Source organism: Nilaparvata lugens, chromosome 2 (assembly GCF_014356525.2).
Source record: "Nilaparvata lugens isolate BPH chromosome 2, ASM1435652v1, whole genome shotgun sequence".
NCBI classification, from domain to species: Eukaryota; Metazoa; Arthropoda; class Insecta; order Hemiptera; family Delphacidae; genus Nilaparvata; species Nilaparvata lugens.
In genome coordinates, this window is record NC_052505.1 from 94330735 (window position 1) to 94345776 (window position 15042).

General features: G+C 32.7%; 1 protein-coding gene across 1 annotated transcript in view; it reads right to left on the reverse strand.

Annotated features, from left to right (window-relative positions):
- LOC111047837 (WD repeat-containing protein on Y chromosome-like) overlaps positions 1-15042 on the reverse strand; it is a 29171-nt gene that overhangs the window by 6673 nt on the left and 7456 nt on the right. Inside the window, exons 2-9 of the mRNA XM_039420279.1 lie at positions 14290-14490; positions 12122-12366; positions 10936-11187; positions 8356-8433; positions 7546-7631; positions 5855-6118; positions 2454-2688; positions 683-851 (exon numbers count right to left, since the gene is read on the reverse strand). Coding sequence (XP_039276213.1) covers positions 683-851; positions 2454-2688; positions 5855-6118; positions 7546-7631; positions 8356-8433; positions 10936-11187; positions 12122-12366; positions 14290-14490 — 1530 coding nt within the window. The remainder of the gene's footprint in view (positions 1-682; positions 852-2453; positions 2689-5854; positions 6119-7545; positions 7632-8355; positions 8434-10935; positions 11188-12121; positions 12367-14289; positions 14491-15042) is intronic.

Below are 15042 nucleotides of genomic sequence, written 5' to 3' on the forward strand. Positions count from 1 at the left end.
AGGAAAGAGTCCTGAAGTCGGATCATAAATTTGATAGGCCATAAACCTGCTCCTGAACATAACAAACACAACTAAAAAAATCATCAAATTCGGTTCACACATAAAAAAGTTATTGAATATCAAAATTTGAGGCTCGATTTTTATTTATATAGATGAATCTACTATGTCTACTGAATTTAAAGTAAGAAGGAGAAGAAGAAGAAGAAGAAAAAGAAGAAGAAGAGGAAGAAGAAGAAGAAGAGAAAGAAGAACTTCACTCCATGGAGGTCTGTATGATCATAATGCTGCTAAGGATAAGGCCTACCAGTGGCTGGAATATTATAAAAATATATTTTCTTTATCTGAGGCTAAACACAAGTCTTCCAAAAACATCTTACAAAAACTATTACAATAATTTTGACCTATGTAGAACATGAATATAAGTAGTTTGAAATGTATGTATTCAGGGCTACTTATTCTCATTTATAAAATAGAATTATAGAACCCTTTATTGAAATTAATAGAATAATAAATTAAAAATACAAATTATAACAACTATTTTCAGTGTTTTACTGGAACAGTAGAACAGTAGAAGTTGTTTTGTATTTTGAATCTATTATTTTTTTAATTTCAAAAAAGGGTACTATAATTCTATTTTATAAATAAGTAGTTTAATTAATGAAAATCTTATCTGTGCTGATACCTTCAACGTGTTCTCGGAGCAAACTCTTCTAATATCAGGCGGAAGTCTGGGCTCAACCACCTCAGCCTTAGTGTTTCGTTCCAGCTGCTTCCAATATTTGGTATTTCCCAGGGTGCCAATGTATTGGCCTTCTAGAGTCCACAGTCTTGCCGAATTGTCTGTACTAGAACTTTTGAAACAGAGTCGCAATATGAGATGGATTGAACAGGTACTGGATAACTCTAACTACAAAAAATATTATCAATGAAACTATAATACTTGAATATAAGATGATAAAGGTACCATAACTAGTAATAATAAGGAGAAGTAAGTAGTTATAATGTTTATAATAACTAATATGCTAATTAAAATCCAATGATAAACGTCATGCTGACTTAACAAGCTAAGGCTAAACTAGTTGCAAATATTAATTCTTAGTTTTTGAAGTCTGTGAAAATTAGAAGTTGATTTTTTCAATACCGTAATTTAGTTTGAACTGAATGGAAATTATATTTGAGCTGTTATACAATTATATATCTAATTATAACGCTCAGTTCACAGAATGTACTTTCGATAAAACAAGTTAAGAGACTGACAAAATATGAGTATATTGCCATAACTTAATTTAAACTGAATGAAAATCATATTTGATCTGTTATAATTAACAATAATCATTTCCAATGTTCATTTCACAAAATACAGGGATAATCTGAATAAAACAAGTTGATACTTGGACAAAAATAATATTCGTGTTCCAAATTGTGCAAAATTTAAATCTTCTCACACAAGCCCATATCGCTGAATATGTTCAATTTAACAACACAGTAGATGAAGAGTTGTCAATTTATTCTTTATTGACTTAATGATACATTAAAGAGTGAATTGCATACATTAAAGATTGAAATATTGATCCATTTGGCAGCATGGGTATTTTGATCCTTTTTTTTTAGAGATAAATGCTGAACTAAATCAGAATAGTCTACCTATATAAAGTCTTAGTTCGAACATGATGAAAATAAAATTCAAATAAGAATTCCTTCAATACCGTAGTCTTTTTTTTAATACCTAATATTACAATTTACAGATTTACGTTGTAAAGTCAGTGGAAATGATAGGGAGACATTTGTTGCCACTTCTCTTTTTGCATATTTTCTCCTTTATAGTAGGATAGATGTGATTCTAGTAGTTCCGATATATCTGATCTAAATAGCTTTTAATCAATATTGATCATGAACAAAATATAATTAAATTCGAAAATAACTTTATCCTTTATTGATTCATACAATAAGTACGGTACACCATCAAAATGGTAGGTAGAGAATAAATATATAAGGTAACCTTGTGCTATTCCTCTCCCAAATTTAGAAGGTTACACATAGTCCGAAATAGGTTAAGTCTTGTAGTTGTTCACTTTACAGAATTTCCAGTCCTTAATTATTTTCATAAAGTAGATTTTTAAATTTAGATGCTTCAAAACCAAACATAGAATACATATTTCACATTATTATCACTAAAAAATATATAAATATATATTTACCTCTTCATGATTCTATGATAGTCTACATTCTCATTACTTGAATGAAAAATTTCAGTAGTTCATAATATTTCTACATTGTCTACAAACGATTTGACAAAGTTGCGAAGTTGGAGGAGAATAGAGCTATCTGCTTTGTCCAATGAGAGACAACGATAGCATACTAGGCGATGCTGATTCTATAACCTGAATCTCACTTGAGAATTCATTTATAAATTTATCGAGAATACAATTAATTGGATAAATAGAATTATTTACCTTACTAGCACCTCCAGTTCTTGTATAAAGTTGAGACTGGTTACAGTCTTTTTATGACCTTGATAACACGACAACAAAATAGGATAAGCGACGTTTTCAAAATTCATGTCGGGATTGACAATTGCATAATACGGGAATTTATGGTAGAAGTACATGTGATCAATCTGTACCCTGTCTGATTCTGGCACTCCCAAATTCAGAATTGAAAATATTCTTATGTAACCGATTGAGTCTCCTGCAAAAGAAAAGTTACAATGCATTATTTGTAGGGAACTTGATGTAAACTATGACAAACATGATTCAGTATCGAAATAAAAATAAAAGTTTATACTATGAACAGAGATATTGTGGAATTTCTCCATATTAAAGTGAAATAAAAACATAAATAAAAATTATGTGAAACTGACAATGTCATTTTTAGTTCACCATAAAAAATAAAAGTTTTGATACATTATTTTTGTGCGAAACCTGATGTAAACTATGATAGGTACATATGATACAGTATTGAAATAGATTCAAAATATCATCCAGCATCCTTTAAAATTCTATCAGTGTAAGTTTATATCAAGAGTTGGAACTTGTTTATGCACTAATGAAAAATATGAAAGGGTATTTTTCAATCTCAATTATAATGGTTGTAATGTGGTAGTCTTGTATAGAAAGAGTGAATATGAATGATATTTTTTTCAACTTGAAAATGGATTAAATATCCTAAACTAGATGTTTTTGTATTTCAAATTGAAACGTTTTTAACGTTCTTATCTGTGGGATATGGGATTAGAACTTGGGATGGATATTATTCTAATCATATAGATAAGATTTTTGTCATTAAAAATCCCCAATCAAAGCCTTACTTGGAAAGCCTAGACACTATCCAAGTGAATAGATATATATTTTTTTGAATTCAAGGTTCTAACTGTACAGTAAGGCAGTTGTCTATTAGAATTCTCATAGCTTATATAAACAAACATAAAGATCTATTCAATTTACGTGAATCTACATATAATCAGATGTGTAGATTGATCTAGTAAATTGATTGTGTAGACTAATTTTGTGTGTACAGTTGCTGTAAAACTCAATTTTATCATTTGTCGTACTGTATTCAATATTTGACTTTGCCTATTGTTCTAAGAATTTAACGGCAATAAAATCATATTTATTTAATTCTCGTCCCTCATACATCACTTTACAGTTTGCTGACACTAATTTATCTATCTGCAGAAGACAGTTCTCATACATTGTATCATAACACATAAATAAAATCCCTCATCAATTTATCACCAATAAGTTGAGTAGAAAGCTGGTGAGAGATATAAATGAGTGGTTAGCTTAGAATGACATTATAGTTTAAATAGTGGCTGCAAAAACCAAGCCAATCTCCTCTTATTTTCTCCAATATTTATCTTTTCTTTATTAGGTACTTCTATTAAAACTAGTCACTAAGACTAGCCATTAATTTTGTTCCGTTATTTCTTATCCCAAATTAATTTTTATTGCTAAAGTCTTCCAGTGAAGTCTACAGTTCCAATCTATAATTTCACTACATTAAATTCTTTCATTACAATACTTTTAATCAATATACGTTTTTATTTTTTCACTTCACTAGCACTACACCAACTCGAAGGGCTTTGTTTTCTTCAACCTCCTTGTGAGTTCAGTGTTGTCTAGTAGTTGGATGACTTCGGTGTTGTCGTGTTGATGAACACGTGACTCATAATGGGCTGCCAATCGTCTTATCTCACAGGTCACATAGGGGATGTGCAGATCTCGGTGCAAATCGCTGTTCCTTATGTACCAGAGGGCACATTCACCATGTTCCGCAGTACTTTGTTTTGGAATGTTTGAATCTGATTGATGTAAGATGTTCTAGAGCAGCCCCAAAACTGAATTCCATACGTCCAGACAGGTTTTAGATTTTGTTTGTGAATCAATAATTTGTTGACCAATGAGAGTTGAGATTGACGGTCCAACAACCAATAGATTTTACTGTATTTGAGTCCTAGCTCGCTCCTTTTCATCTTGATATGTTCTTTCCATTCCAACTGGCGTCAAGAGTCATACCAAGGTCCAAGGTATTTTGCTGTGTTGCTGTGTGGTACTACATTCCCATTATTTATTTATTCTTATGGCTTTTATCGGCAGAGAGATCCTTTTGGATGTTCTGCCTTGCCATATTACCCAATGTCATTTCCTATCAACACTCAAGTTTATAGGTTATGTCTTGGGTTCTTCATGTTTTCTCACTAAAAATTTGCACTTTCACTTCCTGAGTTTCTATTTTAAAAATTTTGAAATCAAGAAAACTATTTTCAAAAACAAAATCTCATTTAAAAAGCAAAAACTATAAAAATTTCGATGATAATATTGAACTGAAAATTCAGGAATGGAGACAAGACAATAATATTCATCTTGAGAGAAAAAAAACAACTCAATTCTATCAGGTGCCTTCTCTCCTGTCCTTTCTTACTCACTTTTCCTTCTTCCTTTTTCCTCCTCTTGGTTTTTAATTTATTTTCAAGTTTAGTAAGTTTCTTTTCGAATTTTATAATTTTCTATCAGTTTTTTATTTTTTCTTCCACTGAATTAATTTTTCTATCTTTTATCCTGAAATTTTAAAATAACTAGATTTTTCAAACTACCGGCCTCTGCGCACAGGTCTTTTAAGGGTGTGCAAAGGCTAAAAATAAACTTTCTACTCGTGATATTTTTCAAAGTTTTTCAATTTGTATATCATGAAGCTATTAAAATGAAAAAGTTTTCTCAGGAGAAAATTTTTTCCCGATCATTACTTTTTGATATATGAGCGCCTGAAGTTTGAATTTTTGGGACAGAACATTTCAAATTCGGTAAGAGATAAATCCATGAGATTTAGAGGATTGATTCTTCATGGTATTGTTGATCTAGTAAATCAAAAAGTTTCTGAAAATATCCATTCTTAAGATAGTTATTCAATTTACTTAAAAAAAAACAAAAATAACTTTTTGTTGAGTTATTTTTGGTGAATTGAATAACTATCTCAAGAATGGATATTTTCAGAAACTTTTCGTTTTACTAGATCAACAATACCATGAAGAATCAATCCCTTAAATCTCATGGATTTATATCTTACCGAATTTGAAATGTTCTGTCCCAAAAATTCAAACTTCAGGCGCTCATATCTCAAAAAGTAATGATGGGAAATTTTTTTCCTGAGAAAACATTTCATTTTGATAGCTTAATGATATACAAATCGAAAAACTTTGAAAAATATCACGAGTGGAAAGTTTATTTTTAGCATTTGCACAGCCTTAAACTTGCGGGAACCTTCCTTATTTTTATTGTATTTTTTAGTTTAGAAATTCAGTATACTTAACTAATGTGAACGCTCCTTAAGGGTGAGTATAATTAACACGATTACTGACCTGTAAACAAGTACTGATCAAGCCTATCAGTGGCCATAGTCATGATGTAGACATCAGGATCTCTAGTGGCCTTGAACGTGTATACTAGACCGCTGGCAGCCGAGCGGTGAGTGGACCACATCTGCACAAAGCCGCCATTGGTCGAGACAAGCACCACCCCCTCATCAGCGCCGGCCAATCGCGTACCGCCTCGCAGATACGTGATCGCGTGAATGGTCACGTCGCTCTTCCAATGGTTAGTTAGTAGCGATGATTCGAAGTTGTCTGCCGGAGAATAAAAATTAGTTGTAATTTATTTATTTAACTTATTTGTGGATACAATTATTACAAATCATAAAAATATGATCGGAAACGAACAACAGGCTTGGCCCAAAACTATTCTATTCCCAAATTTAGATAATGGATAACATGTCCAAAAAATAGGTTATGCTTAAGAGTTCAAATGGAATGAAAAATAATATGAATATGAAAATAAATGTAAATGTATCCAAAACTAGACCTGTCTAAAAAAATAGTATTGATGTAAGTTAGTACTATAACAATATTGAATTAATTATATTATATTATTAACATTGAAAAGGGGGAAAAATATTTGAAGCCTATCCAAAGTCTCTATTCTGTTTAGGATTATTAAATTAATAATACAAATAAAACAATATTAAATAATTATATATTAACATCAGCTATGCTTTTAGAATTAAGTTTGTTTTTCGGCAATTCTTCAAATTATATCCTAAATATGTGTGAATATTCCCTATTTTAATTATGAAATATTACTTGTGTGTTTAGTTTTGAAACATCTAAATTTGAAAATCTACTTTGTAAAAATATTTGAGGACTGAAAAGTGTGTGAATTGAAGAACTACAAGACAATTTATTTTGGTCTATGTGTTATCTAAATTTGGGAAAGGAATAGCACAAGGTTACCTTATTTTCCTCTCCCTAACATTTTGATAATGTATCTATTCTATAAATGAATAGAGAATATATGAACATTGAATGGAGGAAAAACATTTCAAAACTTTCCTTGGAGCTATCACTATATTTCATCACTCACAACCATTAAATAGGTATATTTCAAATACTTCAAATACTATTATTGATACGGTACAACAGGACATTTATGCTCTAACTCTCCCTTTCCCATAAATTTTTCATATGGGAATGTCACTCAGAAGTGTACTTACAAAGTACAATAATGTGAGTGAACTGTACGTACATTTATCATACTAGGAATTTTTCTGAGCAGATAAACTATGATATTCATCCCAATGATAATATCATTCAATAATAATATTAACATATCATGTTGATGGTTTCAGAAACTTGTATATTGAAGGTATGACCTGCTTAATGATTTCTCTAATAGTTGCCATATTTCAAGTATACAAGGGGTTGTGTAATAGATAGTATCTATTCTAAATTGAGGGTGTAACAAGGGTTAACTTCATCAATTCAATTGGATGAAATAGGTTATTGCTTTCAGATACTGTTCTTATAGTGACATACGTATAGTGATATTCATGCATAATAGCATAGATAAAGGATAAGCATATAAGCACTATATTTCTTGTCTCTGATAATAGCCTTCGGATAGGTGTTGAAACATGCATGTAATTGTTTAATAAATTTGTGATATTTTTCGACAATATTCCAGTGTTTTATTATTGGTTATTGCAATCTATACTTACAATAATTCACTTCTAAGTCGGACTGACTCTTATCAGTCATGTCTGAATCAATGGAGTCATTGTCTGTGACATTCGCAGTGTTCAAACTGCAAAATCAAAAACACTATTTCCAATGCATATTTCATGAGCAAATAATAAAATTTACATAAAAATCGCTATCGTACAAAGGATTCTATCAATCGTTTAATTGCAATTTTCAATAGGTATTTCAAGGGAAAAATGATATTCACTGAAAATCACTATTGTATTTGCTTATAAAACCAATCATTAACCAAGAAGTTTGAGACAAAAATCTACTTTTAAATACTGTATACGTCCAACGCTATCTAGCGGTCGAGCACTGTACGGGTACCACAAAGTTCAACTGCACCAACACTTTGACCAATCAGAGACGAATATAGTCACGCCCTGTCATCTCATTGGTTCGTAGACGCCGTATTGTGTGACAAAACAATTATTTCAACCAATCCTGGCCGCGTTCTGCTCCGAAGATGGCAGGCAAAGTACTCAGCAGAGTAGGCAACTTGCTTTTTATTGAACAGAGACTTTTAATAATGAGTATAATTTCGTGTTGTCAGTTTGATTAAACTTGTGTAAAATTGTGAATGCTTTGATAAACTACTACATTGAAATCGTCAAATTAGTTTGATATGAAAAATACTGTGTTATTTGAGAAGGGTATTTTGGTGAATATATCAACATTAATATTAATAATCATTAATTAGTTAGTAATCAAGATACAGTCACTAATGAGCTCATTCTACAGAAATAAATGAATAAATAAAATAGAGTTTGAGAGGCTCAACTTACACAATGGAATGAGTATCACTTGCAACATCCTTCCTTTTCCTCGATTTGATAGTTTTCAGTGATAACTCGGTCACTTTGCTGGGGAAAGAAATGAATATTTTTCGAAATTAATTCACATCAGCCTACATCTTACATCAAAACAATACCGTACTGTAATGATACAATTTGTTGAATGAGAATTGATAATGTGAATTTTTCCATTATTGAAAGAGCACAGTTTTATTTTTCACATCCTCATCATACAGACATCTTTTTAGACATCAATACAGAACTGCAGTTTCGTGCTGAAACTTGCACTACTACAGCTGGAGATGTCTTGGTTTCAGCACGAAACTGCAGTTTTGTATTAATGTCTAATAAATGTGAATGTGACAAAATAAAACTGTGTTTTTTCAATACTGTAATATTGGAATAAAGTTGTCACATCAACTTGGATTCGATGCACTAAGTGAGTGGTTGATAAGTTTGGACAGAGGAAACTTTCAATTATACTTAAGACTGTTTTATTTTCTCTGGTCTGAGGCTTCAATAACTGAGTACTTCAATGTAATTATAGAATATTAATTTGAATCCAGCATCTGATGAGTCAACAATTCAATCACTTTGACCTGGTCTATTAAATTCAACCGAGATTAACCGCTTTATTGGATCGTATGGCATTGGTTTCGTTAGACGACATCATTTAACTAAGGTCACATTTAATATACGTGCAACGAAGTCACCTTCTGGGCCTTTTTACATTTAATGAAAACTATTTACTAGCTGTGAAGTAAGAAGTAAAGCGGGAGGAAACGGAGAGAAAGTAGAATAAGTAGGAGATGAAGTAGAAGAAGAAGCAGGCTAACGTTCACGATTGCAGCACGCTAAACTGCTTTGCTCACCCTGCAACAAGAATGAGGAGAAGGTGTAGAAGGAGAAGAGAAGAAGAAGAGAAGAAGAAGAAGAAGAAAAAAAAGAAGAAGAAGTAAAAGAAAAATAATAAGAAGAAAAATAGAGGAAGAAAAAAGAAGAAGAAGAAGTAGTAGTAGAAGATGCAGGAGGAGACGGAGAGGAAGTAGAAGAAGAAGCAAGAGACAGAGAGGAAGTAGAAGAATGAAGAAGATGGAGGAAAAGAAGGAGATGTATATAGTGATAGAATTTAGTGATAGATGAACACCTGTCATGGAACAATCACGTCTGTCATATGGTTAAGCAAATATCCCCAGGCCTGTATGCTCTTAGGCGAAAGTCCAATGTGTGCGGTCTCAACGCTTTAGTAGCCATTTACCATGCATTGATACATTCGAATATAGCTTACGGTCTATGTATCTACGGCAGCACTTCCAAGATAAATCTCGATAAAATACTAATTCAACAAAAACGAGCACTAAGAATTATTATGAAATCAAAAGGAATGACTCTGTTAAACATATTTCCCCCAGCTAGGCATATTAACAATTTATCGGCAATATATAATGATGTTATAATGTACTATAGAAAATCTACTGATTTGAACTGAGAAATTGTAAATCACATTGTCATAACACACGATCAGAAAGAATTGTTCAAAGACATAACTTGGAAATCTTTAAAAAGAGGACAGCTTATATGGGTGATAGATACTTTAGCATGCTGCCTAGTAATTTGAAGTCCATAAAAAATATAAGATGTTTCAAAGCTCATCTGAAGGACTATTTGGTGGGAATGTCTTTGTACTCCTTTCAGAAATTTGTTCAGGAGTAATTTTATGCTATTTTGACATTGACTGTATTTGTGTGATGTTTTGTTCTTTTGATTTTCTCTGTTTTATGTGACAACATGTGTATGTGACAATATTCAATGTACTTGTACATTTGATGAATAAATAGGATTGATTGATTGAGAAGAGAAAGAAGGAGAGAAAAAGTAAAATGTAAAAATGTATTGTTTCTTGTTTTATGTTTAAACCAAATTACTATGATATTATGGATCACGATTAACTTGAAGTACACTTTTCGATTAGAAAACTAAGCGATAACTAAAAGTTTCAAGACCTTGTAATCTGTTATGCCAATAGTACAGCAGAGTTTTGCTGCCCTTGACCTATTTTCATGAGATGTGTACTGCACGTTGCAGCTCTTATTTTGAAGGGGCCCGTTTTCACATCATATTTTTTTAAGGCTACCTAATTTAAAAAATTATGACGGTCACTCAACGAGCAGTGTGAATATTCCCATTGGAACTCATAGATATTATATTTCCACCGATACTGGTAGGATAAGGGCTTCATTCTTACCTCTTCTCAGGGTCAACGATAATGAAGCCCTTGACCGGTCTCGAGTCGCCAGAAAATGAGTTCTCCACAGAGATGTCTACTCTATCAATTAACAACGAATGTAAGAATATGAGGATAATACTTAACTACATAAAATATGAGAAAAAGGCTTTATTTCACCTCTTCTCAGGGTCGACAATAATGAAGCCCTTGAGCGATTGCCCGGTCTCGAGTCGCCAGAAAATGAGTTCTCCACAGAGATGTCCACTCTATCAATTAACAACGAATATGAGAATATGGGGATAATACTAAACTACATATAATATGAGAAAAGTGCTTTATTTCACCTCTTCTCAGGGTCGACAATAATGAAGCCCTTGAGCGATTGTCCGGTCTCGAGTCGCCAGAAAATGAGTTCTCCGTTGAATGTGCCGGTGACAAATGCGTGCGGGCATACTGCACAGGCGGTGAGGTCGTCGGTGTGTTTGGCCTCCCACGTTTTGCCCACAATTGTGCCTTCTGGGTACACGAACTCGGTGATGTGGTGCCACGTCATCACCAGCACACGATTCGAGATCCAGTGGATGTCTACCACACGACTGCAAACCAATCATGTTCATATTCATTTATTATCATTAATAGCAATACATACCATATCGATATTGCTATACAATGAACTTAAAATATACAAAATAGAATCAGAAATCACTAGCATCTATTTGTAAGATTTGTCATAAAAACACGTGTTAATAATTGAAAACAGATGTTTATCCTTCAAAGAAGTAAAACGAAAGTACTACCTATCCAATAGGAAGCGACTCTGTGGTCGCGCTGATAAATTATCACTTAGATAAGTTAAGAATCATGCGCCTGCTACTCCCGTTGGAAGGGTGACCGCTTGAACCAACTCCTCTTAATATTATTCATGAGTTGAAAAACATAATTTTTAGCCCAACTAAAACTGTAGGTCCTCTCATATCTCAACATCATCCGCCTCATTACCCACGCACAATCCTGGAGCTCATGTGGGTATCACCCTCAGCAAAAAATATCTATAGTGTAATAAATTATAGCTATTCTGATCATTTCTCAAGATATTGGTACTGTGAAGAATGGGATGTATATTAAGGTCCACATTATAATTGCAGTATTTGTTTGACAATGGTGTTGCTATCCTTGTCTTTCATTCGATGAAGCAGATAGCGCTATCCTTTCCTATCTCCGCAACGTTGAAAAGAAGTGGCAAGTCGGAGAATCGGCAACGCTGCTCCTTTCCACCTTCACTACCATTATAGCGTGTACCTCACTATACACATCACAAATCCAGGAATTTGAAAGTCGAAAAAAGTAAGAAATTTAAGTGGAAAGTTAAGGTTTCAAGACCGTGACATTACCACTGCAATTCGCATGACGGCATCAACCGTTAAATAATACCGCTCCCGTAGTGTGCGCGGTACGCACAAATAATCGCAGTAGTGTGCGCAAGGCTTAAACAGAATCATTATGAATAGACAAATTATGTGGATTCCGAACCTGTCATCACCAGTGGTCATATTGCGCACACATTTTTTCTCGTTGAAATTCCAGACTTTCATGCTTCCATCATTGGAGCCCGTGATTAGAAGCACCTTGCTAGGGTCGAATTCGGCGGCTGTGATTGGCAGATCCTTCGACTCGCCCAGCTCCATTTTGGTGTGGGCGTGGTTTATTGTAAACAGGCATCGACCAATAAAAGGCTCCCATGCGATTATCGTCGAGTCTTTGCTTACTGTCAAAATCTGAAGCGAAAGTGCCTTATTAAAGTGAAGTAATACCAGAGACAAGAATAATATAGTATATATCTTACTTATATATATCTTACTTACTAATATAATATATCTTACTTATCCTCATCTATGGTAATCAGAGACAAAAATAATATGAAAATTAATATAAAAAATATACAAAATAAGACTTATTCCCCTATACCATGGGTATCTCCTACTATCCTTCATCTATGGTAATATACTAAAGTTTTAGTGTCTTACTAATGGGAAGTCAAGTGTTCTGTTTCACCAAGCACATTTGAACATGGTCAATTCAGTTACGCTTCACAACGAGTATACTGGAAAATATGATTTTTATGGCAATAGTTACTATCGATATTTCATACTTGTAAATGGTACCCATTTAGACAAGAAGTAGACGGACTGTCTACTAACTTTGAATGGACGATGATCACATGTCTTGAACGATCTTGTGAAACCGGACAACAGTCTCCCTCACTATAATAATTATCAAGATACTAGAATAGTCTTAATTGAGCTCATGCAAGCACCTTCTATATTAAACTCTAATCTATCTATACAACGAGATTCTTTTGTTCGCATTCTCTATAATGCGCTTCATTCTCCTTTCGAACCAAGTGCTGATTAACCTCCGTTTAAACTGACGTTTACCGCTGAACCACGTTCTCTTGTACATAATATGGTTGCATTTATCATAATGTATTTCATACGGTGTTAATAAACAAACACCTGACATTTCTCCGTTTGAATCGAGTATCTGCATACTGCCTCAAGTCGTTTTATCCTTGCATTATGTTTTGCTTGTCAAATGAGTTCAATTCTTGATAGAATTCATTCGAATGAATCTTTATATTGTGGAATAATTTCAACATAATAGAGAGACAGTAATACTGTATTATGTGTTACTGCTTATTTATACATAACATTCATAGAAATTCGGGAGAGAGACATTTTTAGCTTCATGATTTGACTCACAAATTGGAAAAATTGAAGACTTACTGGAGATTCTCTATTTCAGCGTAGATTGCATTCCTTGTCATCCCCTGTCTTACAAAACACCTGATAATATAATGAAATACTGGAATGTTGTCTAGAAATATCACGAATCTCTTCAATCAATATCAATCAATAATCCTTTATTGTCATGAAACACAAAGTATTGTAACAAACGTCAAAATACAATAAAATTAAAAACAGTCAAAATATTTTTAAAATAATAATAATATAGTCAAATAATATTTTTGTAAAAAAAATACAACAAAATTGGCAATAGTAATAAACAATTTTGATAAAAAGAATTGAAAAATTACATACACGTTCAACACCTTTGGAGTCATCTTCAGTGTTGAAACATGTTGAATGAAAAAGACTAAGAAATTGTCAAAAAACACTGATTTATTGATAATTTATTAGAAAGACCGGTTTCGGTTATTACACCATTGTCAATCTTTAATGAACTGAGATTATCAGAGATTGACAATGGTGTAATAACCGAAACCGGTCTTTCTAATTATCAATAAATCAGTGGTTTTTTGACAATTTCTTAGTCTTTTCATTCAATATGAATAATTACCACAATATCAACTTCTCAACTACACAAAAACTGAAAAAAAAGTTGAAACATATATGTAACTTTTCAATAAGTTCGTAATATATTAAGACAACATTCTAGTATTTTATTGTGAATAATTAATATCACTACATCTTACCAACAACAGTAACTGAAGTCATAACAGTTCCCTGATTGACTCATCAGTTCAAAATATCCAGTTTATTTCAAACTCTGGTTGAAAACGCTCTATTATAATAAACCATTCATCCATCTATTCTCTCATGACTAACAGATTTATGAAGAATATGCAATCTGAAATATTGTATCTTATCAATAATTACTTCAAATATTTTGAGACCCACCGTTTTATAAAGAGGATTGTATAGTACTTTCGTAACAGTTTTCGAATGCGTGAACCCATCTGTGTAAATTTCATTGATAACTCTCAAACACGTGATGAGAGCAATTTTAACACTAGCAGCCATGAGTAAATGAGTTTCTGGATTATAAAATATGGCAATACTGGGCGCGTTTTTTCCAATATCCATCAGGCCATCCAAAGTCTGAAAAAGGTATCATTCATTACTTATATGTGGATATTATGTACACGTTTTGATGGATGATTATCAAAGAAATTCAATTCAATTTATTTACACACACACATACAAGTTTGATACAGAGATTAGCAAAAAGAATACATGCAAACAACAACAATAAACATTATAACAAATAAAAAGAAAGGTGCAAAAAAAGGGGTGGAAGATTGAAGGGTTTTTCAACTATGGATATCCAGTACTAGGAAACCTTCAATCCTTGAGAAGGTGAAAAGGTATCGAAAAGTAAATAGACCGTGAGAAGTTATTAGATAGAAGTGAATAGAAGATTATAGAATATTATAAGAAGTGAATAAGAGTTATCCATGATATAATAAAGGCGAGAATTGGCTTATACACGTATGAGATAGGAAATTCACGAATGACGCACCATCACGTCTGAGCTACTGGAAATGTTTGTGTTATATAATTGACTATACGTCACCGTATGATTTTCAAGAATGCGATATTCTGCCTACTCTGTACTACAGCCTACGTCACGACTGCAGTTCCCCCACTCCA